The 10,099-nt window shown below is 41.6% G+C and overlaps 1 protein-coding gene across 1 annotated transcript in view; it reads right to left on the bottom strand.

Moving 5' to 3' along the window:
* Positions 1 to 55: 55 nt before the first annotated feature.
* LOC115129204 (rho guanine nucleotide exchange factor 9) overlaps positions 56 to 10,099 on the bottom strand; it is a 32,093-nt gene continuing 22,049 nt past the window's right edge. Inside the window, exons 8-9 of the mRNA XM_065018394.1 lie at positions 9,588 to 9,679; positions 56 to 1,095 (exon numbers count right to left, since the gene is read on the bottom strand). Coding sequence (XP_064874466.1) covers positions 928 to 1,095; positions 9,588 to 9,679 — 260 coding nt within the window. The 3' untranslated portion in view covers positions 56 to 927. The remainder of the gene's footprint in view (positions 1,096 to 9,587; positions 9,680 to 10,099) is intronic.

The following is a 10,099-nucleotide window of genomic DNA, read 5'->3' as shown; positions in this document are numbered from 1 at the left end:
GGAGGGAGGGAGAGAGAGAGAGAGAGAATGGGAGAGAGAGACAGAGAGAGAAAATGAGAGAGAGATACAGGGTAAAGAGAAGAGAGAGAGACTATTTGCACATCATTACAACACTGTATATAGACATAATATGACATATGAAATGTCTCTATTCCTTTTGCGAGGTATTGTTTACTGTTAATTTTGTAGTTTATTTCAGAAAGATAGACAGAGGGGATAGAGAAAAGAGAGAGAGACAGAGAGACAGAGAGAGAGAGAGAGAGATGGTCTGACCAGACTTTGATGGGACAGGTGATGCTGACAACAGAACTTCTGAGAAACATCAGAACCAGCCAGCAGCTCTCCTGTCAGTCAAAGTGGCACCCTACCCCACTATGTAGGAAATAGGATGCCACCTCAGCCTCATTATTACAGTGCACCTCAGGCCACAATCACAGCAACATAATCCTCACAGACACACACATCAACACAACACCTGTCATCCACACAGTCTTACTGTACTGTAGGTAGGTGGACTCACTAGTTCTGGTAAAGGAACATTAAATATGCTTACTTCAAATATGGAAAAACGCCAGAGCCTGAAAAGAACAAAATAAAAGCTATCTCCATGAATCCAGGACATTCAGATGGCGATGGTGGGGTTGAGGGATGTTGTAGTAGATTCCTGTACAGTACAGTTCAGTATGGAGTAGAGAAGCATTGGAACTCAGAACTAAGAACAGTTAGAATGAAGTGAAGAAGTTAGAATCCATAGTTCTCCAGTCTCCTGGGTGACAACTCACAATGAAACATAATTGGTCCTTCCTTCAGTGGTTCTTTTTTTCGGTGTCAATTCTTCTTCACAGGACGATGATGTAACCTTCCAAACACTTTAGTTTGAGTGTTTCTCAGAAAAAAATAGATGGTCCTTGGAAAGAGTCTGTTTCTCTATTTCTCAAACGTTGTTAATCTAGTAGAATTGTCGTGCCAGAAAAGAGACTGGCCCCGTTTTGATTGACTGAATTCAAAAACCTCTGCTTGTGCCAAGTCCTCTGTTAGGTCATACTGTCCCAGGGGTAGGGGGTCCTGGGGAGGGGGGTAGGAGGGGGCACGCATCTGTTCACACCTGGAAGGCAGGTGCAGAGTAGGGGGCAGGAAGGAGAACAGAGTAGGGGTCAGGAAAGGAGAACAGAGTAGGGGGCAGGAAGGAGAACAGAGTAGGGGGCAGGAAGGAGAACAGAGTAGGGGTCAGGAAAGGAGAACAGAGTAGGGGTTAGGAAGGAGAACAGAGTAGGGGTCAGGAAAGGAGAACAGAGTAGGGGTCAGGAAAGGAGAACAGAGTAGGGGTCAGGAAGGAGAACAGAGTAGGGGTTAGGAAGGAGAACAGAGTAGGGGTCAGGAAAGGAGAACAGAGTAGGGGTCAGGAAGGAGAACAGAGTAGGGGTCAGGAAGGAGAACAGAGTAGGGGTCAGGAAAGGAGAACAGAGTAGGGGTTAGGAAGGAGAACAGAGTAGGGGTCAGGAAAGGAGAACAGAGTAGGGGTTAGGAAGGAGAACAGAGTAGGGGTCAGGAAAGGAGAACAGAGTAGGGGTCAGGAAGGAGAACAGAGTAGGGGTCAGGAAAGGAGAACAGAGTAGGGGTCAGGAAGGAGAACAGAGTAGGGGTCAGGAAGGAGAACAGAGTAGGGGTCAGGAAAGGAGAACAGAGTAGGGGTCAGGAAGCAAGAGAAGAGTAGGGGGCAGGAAAGGAGAACAGAAGGAGAACAGAGCAGGGGTCAGGAAGGAGAACAGAGTAGGGGTCAGGAAGGAGGACCAGGGTAGGGGAAGAGGTAGAGAGCAGAAGTCAAGGGGTGGAGAAGTGGATAACCAGAGAAACATGGTCAGTATCGGATCAGAAACAGAACATTGTACACAACATCTAGTCATGCTTTCACAACAAACAGGCAACTACAACTATGTACTACGTTGGTCATCACTGTGTTATTGTGGTAGCATATAATATTATGATCATATGATGATGCTGGAGGATGGAAAATACACATCTCTGCTCTAGTAATGACACAAGGGAAAACTAGAGATGCTATTCAAACAATCCCTGAATCAGGCAAACACGAGGACCCGGAAAAAAGAACATTCTTCCAGCACAAATATGAAATCCGGAGTTTCCAACGGCGATGGAGAGACAAGTGTTTTTCCGGCTTTGCTGATTACATGTTTGATTGAATAGCAACCCGAGACTAAGGAAAGTAAGCGCGGTCAAAATAGATTGAAAAGAACAGAAAGCTGTTGGACTACAATCTAGGAGCATCACAACAACTATTCCACAGCCAATATCAAACCGTGAATAATCAATATTTGATGATGGAAAATTGAAAAGTTGCCATGGCATCATCTTGAAAAACACAGTGTCATTGTGTTGTTAACTGATTAGAGACACTGTTTCTCTATGGAAAGCCTTGAGAGTAAAATAGAACATACTAGATCAACATGCTCTAATGCCATTGGTAATCATAGTAGTTCTGATTTCTTATCAGTTGCCATGGCATCTTGTTGCATTATCTCTACAGTAAACAAAACTCTAATGAATGATATACCTTTATCATTTTCAAACCATGTCCATAAAACAAGACCCTCTTTCTGAAGATGATATCTAACAATGAATCTGAAAATTCAAGAGCAGTACTTCACCTTGTGCCAACCACATAACACACACATTTACTGTCAAACACAGATGTAACACACACATTTACTGTCAAACACAGATGTAACACACACATTTACTGTCAAACACAGATGTAACACACACATTTACTGTCAAACACAGATGTAACACACATTTACTGTCAAACACAGATGTAACACACACACACACACACACACACACACACACACACACACAGAACAGTACTGTGACACACCAAACCAAACACAGAACAACACAGTTCTGACCCATCCAGGGCTCTATTGTAACTAGCCTAACTAGGTGGTAAATCTTAGCGCTGGGAGTAGCGCTATAGGTCCTGGGTTGTGTCGGAAATATCTTTGCTATTTTTACAGTCCAAACTATGAGGAAAATAGCTGGCGGTGGTGTGAAAGGGCTGGTGTTGACGAATAAACACGTTGCAGGTGTGTCTAACCTCGACTTATTTACCTCGACTAACCTGTACCACCGCACATTGACTTGGTACGGTACCCCCAGTATACCTGTACCACCGCACATTGACTCGGTACCGGTACCCCCAGTATATAGTCTCATTACTAACCTGTACCCCCAGTATATAGTCTCATTACTAACCTGTACCCCCAGTATATAGTCTCATTACTAACCTGTACCCCCAGTATATAGTCTCATTACTAACCTGTACCCTCAGTATATAGTCTCATTACTAACCTGTACCCCCAGTATATAGTCTCATTACTAACCTGTACCCCCAGTATATAGTCTCATTACTAACCTGTACCACCACATATTGACTATATACTGGGGGTATATAGTCTCATTACTAACCTGTACCCCCAGTATATAGTCTCATTACTAACCTGTACCACCACACATTGACTATATACTGGGGGTATATAGTCTCATTACCAACCTGTACCATCAGTATATAGTCTCATTACTAACCTGTACCCCCAGTATATAGTCTCATTACTAACCTGTACCCCCAGTATATAGTCTCATTACTAACCTGTACCCTCAGTATATAGTCTCATTACAAACCTGTACCCCCAGTATATAGTCTCATTACTAACCTGTACCCCCAGTATATAGTCTCATTACTAACCTATACCCCCAGTATATAGTCTCATTACTAACCTGTACCCCCAGTATATAGTCTCATTACTAACCTATACCCTCAGTATATAGTCTCATTACTAACCTGTACCCCCAGTATATAGTCTCATTACTAACCTGTACCCTCAGTATATAGTCTCATTACTAACCTGTACCCCCAGTATATAGTCTCATTACTAACCTGTACCCTCAGTATATAGTCTCATTACTAACCTGTACCCCCAGTATATAGTCTCATTACTAACCTGTACCCCCATTATATAGTCTCATTACTAACCTGTACCCCCAGTATATAGTCTAATTACTAACCTGTACCCTCAGTATATAGTCTCATTACTAACCTGTACCCCCAGTATATAGTCTCATTACTAACCTGTACCCCCAGTATATAGTCTCATTACTAACCTGTACCCCCAGTATATAGTCTCATTACTAACATGTACCCTCAGTATATAGTCTCATTACTACCCTGTACCCTCAGTATATAGTCTCATTACTAACCTGTACCCCCAGTATATAGTCTCATTACTAACCTGTACCCCCAGTATATAGTCTCATTACTAACCTGTACCCCCAGTATATAGTCTCATTACTAACCTGTACCATCAGTATATAGTCTCACTACTAACCTGTACCACCACACATTGAATATATACTGGGGGTATATAGTCTCATTACTAACCTGTACCCTCAGTATATAGTCTCATTACTAACCTGTACCCCCAATATACAGTCTCATTACTAACCTGTACCCTCAGTATATAGTCTCATTACTAACCTGTACCCTGAGTATATAGTCTCATTACTAACCTGTACCCCCAGTATATAGTCTCATTACTAACCTGTACCCTCAGTATATAGTCTCATTACTAACCTGTACCCCCAGTATATAGTCTCATTACTAACCTGTACCCCCAGTATATAGTCTCATTACTAACCTGTACCCCCAGTATATAGTCTCATTACTAACCTGTACCACCACACATTGACTATATACTGGGGGTTTATAGTCTCATTACTAACCTGTACCATCAGTATATAGTCTCATTACTAACCTGTACCACCACACATTGACTATACACTGGGGGTATATAGTCTCATTACTAACCTGTACCCCAGTATATAGTCTCATTACTAACCTGTACCCCACATATGACTATATACTGGGGTATATAGTCTCATTACCAACCTGTACCATCAGTATATAGTCTCATTACTAACCTGTACCCTCAGTATATAGTCTCATTACTAACCTGTATCCCCAGTATATAGTCTCATTACTAACCTGTACCCCCAGTATATAGTCTCATTACTAACCTGTACCCCCAGTATATAGTCTCATTACTAACCTGTACCATCAGTATATAGTCTCATTACTAACCTGTACCACCACACATTGACTATATACTGGGGGTATATAGTCTCATTACTAACCTGTACCCCCAGTATATAGTCTCATTACTAACCTGTACCACCACACATTGACTATATACTGGGGGTATATAGTCTCATTACCAACCTGTACCATCAGTATATAGTCTCATTACTAACCTGTACCCTCAGTATATAGTCTCATTACTAACCTGTACCCCCAGTATATAGTCTCATTACTAACCTGTACCCCCAGTATATAGTCTCATTACTAACCTGTACCCCCAGTATATAGTCTCATTACTAACCTATACCCTCAGTATATAGTCTCATTACTAACCTGTACCCCCAGTATATAGTCTCATTACTAACCTGTACCCTCAGTATATAGTCTCATTACTAACCTGTACCCCAAGTATATAGTCTCATTACTAACCTGTACCCTCAGTATATAGTCTCATTACTAACCTGTACCCTGAGTATATAGTCTCATTACTAACCTGTACCCCCAGTATATAGTCTCATTACTAACCTGTACCCTCAGTATATAGTCTCATTACTAACCTGTACCCCCAGTATATAGTCTCATTACTAACATGTACCCTCAGTATATAGTCTCATTACTAACCTGTACCCTGAGTATATAGTCTCATTACTAACCTGTACCCCCAGTATATAGTCTCATTACTAACCTGTACCCTCAGTATATAGTCTCATTACTAACCTGTACCCCAGTATATAGTCTCATTACTAACATGTACCCTCAGTATATAGTCTCATTACTAACCTGTACCCTGAGTATATAGTCTCATTACTAACCTGTACCCCCAGTATATAGTTTCATTACTAACCTGTACCCCCAGTATATAGTCTCATTACTAACCTGTACCCCCAGTATATAGTCTCATTACTAACCTGTACCCCCAGTATATAGTCTCATTACTAACCTGTACCCTCAGTATATAGTCTCATTACTAACCTGTACCCTCATTACTAACCTGCCCCAGTATATAGTCTCATTACTAACCTGTACCCTCAGTATATAGTCTCATTACTAACCTGTACCCCCAGTATATAGTCTCATTACTAACCTGTACCCTGAGTATATAGTCTCATTACTAACCTGTACCCCCAGTATATAGTCTCATTACTAACCTGTACCCTCAGTATATAGTCCTCAGTATATATAGTCTCATTACTAACCTGTACCCCCAGTATATAGTCTCATTACTAACCTGTTCCCCCAGTATATAGTCTCATTACTAACCTGTACCCCCAGTGTATAGTCTAATTACTAACCTGTACCCTCAGTATATAGTCTCATTACTAACCTGTACCCCCAGTGTATAGTCTCATTACTAACCTGTACCCCTAGTGTATAGTCTAATTACTAACCTGTACCCCCAGTATATAGTCTCATTACTAACCTGTGCCCCCAGTATATAGTCTCATTACTAACCTGTACCCTCAGTATATAGTCTCATTACTAACCTGTACCCTCAGTATATAGTCTCATTACTAACCTGTACCCCCAGTATATAGTCTCATTACTAACCTGTACCCCCAGTATATAGTCTCATTACTAACCTGTACCCCCAGTCATTACTAACCTGTACCCCCAGTATATAGTCTCATTACTAACCTGTACCCTCAGTATATAGTCTCATTACTAACCTGTACCCCCAGTATATAGTCTCATTACTAACCTGTACCCTCAGTATATAGTCTCATTACTAACCTGTACCCCCAGTATATAGTCTCATTACTAACCTGTACCCCCAGTATATAGTCTCATTACTAACCTGTACCCCTGTACCCCAGTATATAGTCTCATTACTAACCTGTACCCCCAGTACCCTAACCTGTACCCAGTATATAGTCTCATTACTAACCTGTACCCCAGTATATAGTCTCATTACTAACCTGTACCCCCAGTATATAGTCTCATTACTAACCTGTACCCTCAGTATATAGTCTCATTACTAACCTGTACCCCAGTATATAGTCTCATTACTAACCTGTACCCCAGTATATAGTCTCATTACTAACCTGTACCCCCCCCAGTATATAGTCTCATTACTAACCTGTACCCTGAGTATATAGTCTAATTACTAACCTGTACCCCTAACAGTATATAGTCTCATTACTAACCTGTACCCCCAGTATATAGTCTCATTACTAACCTGTACCCCAGTATATAGTCTCATTACTAACCTGTACCCTCAGTATATAGTCTCATTACTAACCTGTACCCCCAGTATATAGTCTCATTACTAACCTGTACCCCCAGTATATAGTCTCATTACCCTAACTCATTACTAACCTGTACCCCAGTATATAGTCTCATTACTAACCTGTACCCCCAGTATATAGTCTCATTACTAACCTGTACCCGGTACCCGCAGTATATAGTCTCATTACTAACCTGTACCCTCAGTATATAGTCTCATTACTAACCTGTACCCCCAGTATATAGTCTCATTACTAACCTGTACCCTGAGTATATAGTCTCATTACTAACCTGTACCCCCAGTATATAGTCTCATTACTAACCTGTACCCTCAGTATATAGTCTCATTACTAACCTGTACCCCCAGTATATAGTCTCATTACTAACCTGTTCCCCCAGTATATAGTCTCATTACTAACCTGTACCCTCAGTATATAGTCTCATTACTAACCTGTACCCTCAGTATATAGTCTCATTACTAACCTGTACCCCCAGTGTATAGTCTCATTACTAACCTGTACCCCCAGTGTATAGTCTAATTACTAACCTGTACCCCCAGTATATAGTCTCATTACTAACCTGTGCCCCCAGTATATAGTCTCATTACTAACCTGTACCCTCAGTATATAGTCTCATTACTAACCTGTACCCTCAGTATATAGTCTCATTACTAACCTGTACCCCATTACTAACCTGTATAGTATATAGTCTCATTACTAACCTGTACCCCCAGTATATAGTCTCATTACTAACCTGTACCCCCAGTATATAGTCTCATTACTAACATGTACCCTCAGTATATAGTCTCATTACTAACCTGTACCCCCAGTATATAGTCTCATTACTAACCTGTACCCTCAGTATATAGTCTCATTACTAACCTGTACCCCCAGTATATAGTCTCATTACTAACCTGTACCCTCAGTATATAGTCTAATTACTAACCTGTTCCCCCGCAGTATATAGTCTCATTACTAACCTGTACCCCCAGTATATAGTCTCATTACTAACCTGTACCCCCAGTATATAGTCTCATTACTAACCTGTACCCTCAGTATATAGTCTCATTACTAACCTGTACCCCCAGTATATAGTCTCATTACTAACCTGTACCCCCAGTATATAGTCTCATTACTAACCTGTACCCCCAGTATATAGTCTCATTACTAACCTGTACCCTCAGTATATAGTCTCATTACTAACCTGTACCCCCAGTATATAGTCTCATTACTAACCTGTACCCCCAGTATATAGTCTCATTACTAACCTGTACCCTCAGTATATAGTCTCATTACTAACCTGTACCCCCAGTATATAGTCTCATTACTAACCTGTTCCCCCAGTATATAGTCTCATTACTAACCTGTACCCTCAGTATATAGTCAACATTCACAGAGAGACTACACATGTTATGATGAGTCTAACGGTACAAAACACACATCACATCAACAATGGCAAACAACACACATCCAACTGGCGTTCTGTACACCTTCTGCATTTTCACTTCAAGATAAGATTATATTCACCATGAAGCATAACATCTGTCTTTTCATAGGTGTTTAGCAGTCGTTTGATTGACAAGGCTCTTCTGGGAGATAATGTGTGACTAGATTTGACGCTCTTGGAATGGTTGTATATCGATTTTTGTAAACAGAAAGAGAAGATCAGGTCAGACATGGTGAGAGGCGTAGGTGAAAGAGGGATGTGTGGTGTGTATGTACGGAGTGTGTGTATGTACGGAGTGTGTGTATGTACGGTGTGTGTATGTACGGAGTGTGTGTGCTTGTGGGTGTGTGTATGTACGGAGTGTGTGTGCTTGTGGGTGTGTGTATGTACGGAGTGTGTGTATGTACGGAGTGTGTGTATGTACGGAGTGTGTGTATGTACAGAGTGTGTGTGCTTGTGGGTGTGTGTATGTACGGAGTGTGTGTATGTACGGAGTGTGTGTATGTACGGAGTGTGTGTATGTACGGAGTGTGTGTGCGTACGGAGTGTGTGTATGTACGGAGTGTTTGTGCGTACGGTGTGTGTGTATGTACGGAGTGTTTGTGCGTACGGAGTGTGTGTGCGTACGGAGTGTGTGTGCTTGTGGGTGTGTGACAGACCAAGGTAAACGTGTATGTGTAAGGCTTGGTAAGTAAACAGCGATGAGAAGACAGACTGTCAGAGAGAAGAGAGAGAAGAGAGCGAGAGAGAAAGAAAGGTAAATCACCTGGTGTCTTCGTGTTGTCTCACCTTTCTGCTTAGATACCTTCCTCACAGTCAGAGCTGCCTGACGCTTCTGGTACTCTGAGATCTCAAACCCTGAAACACACAAGCTCTATGGTAACCTTGAAATAATGCAGAGAGTACACCAGGACGGCAAGCGTATCGGGCAGCACAGAAATAGAATAGAACATAATTGTTCATTATAAAATGAAAATGAACATCACCACAAGTAGGTAAAAAATGTGTGACTGATAACCATCAAACGGTGTGTGTGTGTGTGTGTGTGAGTGTGTGTGTGTAAGTGTGTAAGAATGTGTGTGTGTGTGTCTGTAAGTGTGTAAGAATGTGTGTGTGTCTGTCTGTAAGTGTGTAAGAATGTGTGTGTGTGTGTGTGTGTGTGTGTGTGTGTGTGTGTGTGTGTGTGTGTGTGTGTGTGTGTGTGTGTGTGTGTGTGTGTGTGTGTGTGTGTAAGAATGTGTGTGTGTGAGTGAGTGAGTGTCTGTAAGTGTGTAAGAA

The sequence above is a fragment of the Oncorhynchus nerka genome, linkage group LG5, assembly GCF_034236695.1.
Source record: "Oncorhynchus nerka isolate Pitt River linkage group LG5, Oner_Uvic_2.0, whole genome shotgun sequence".
Classification (NCBI taxonomy): Eukaryota; Metazoa; Chordata; class Actinopteri; order Salmoniformes; family Salmonidae; genus Oncorhynchus; species Oncorhynchus nerka.
The sequence above is the reverse complement of the archived record's forward strand: the minus strand, read 5'-3'. Positions and strand labels throughout refer to the sequence as shown.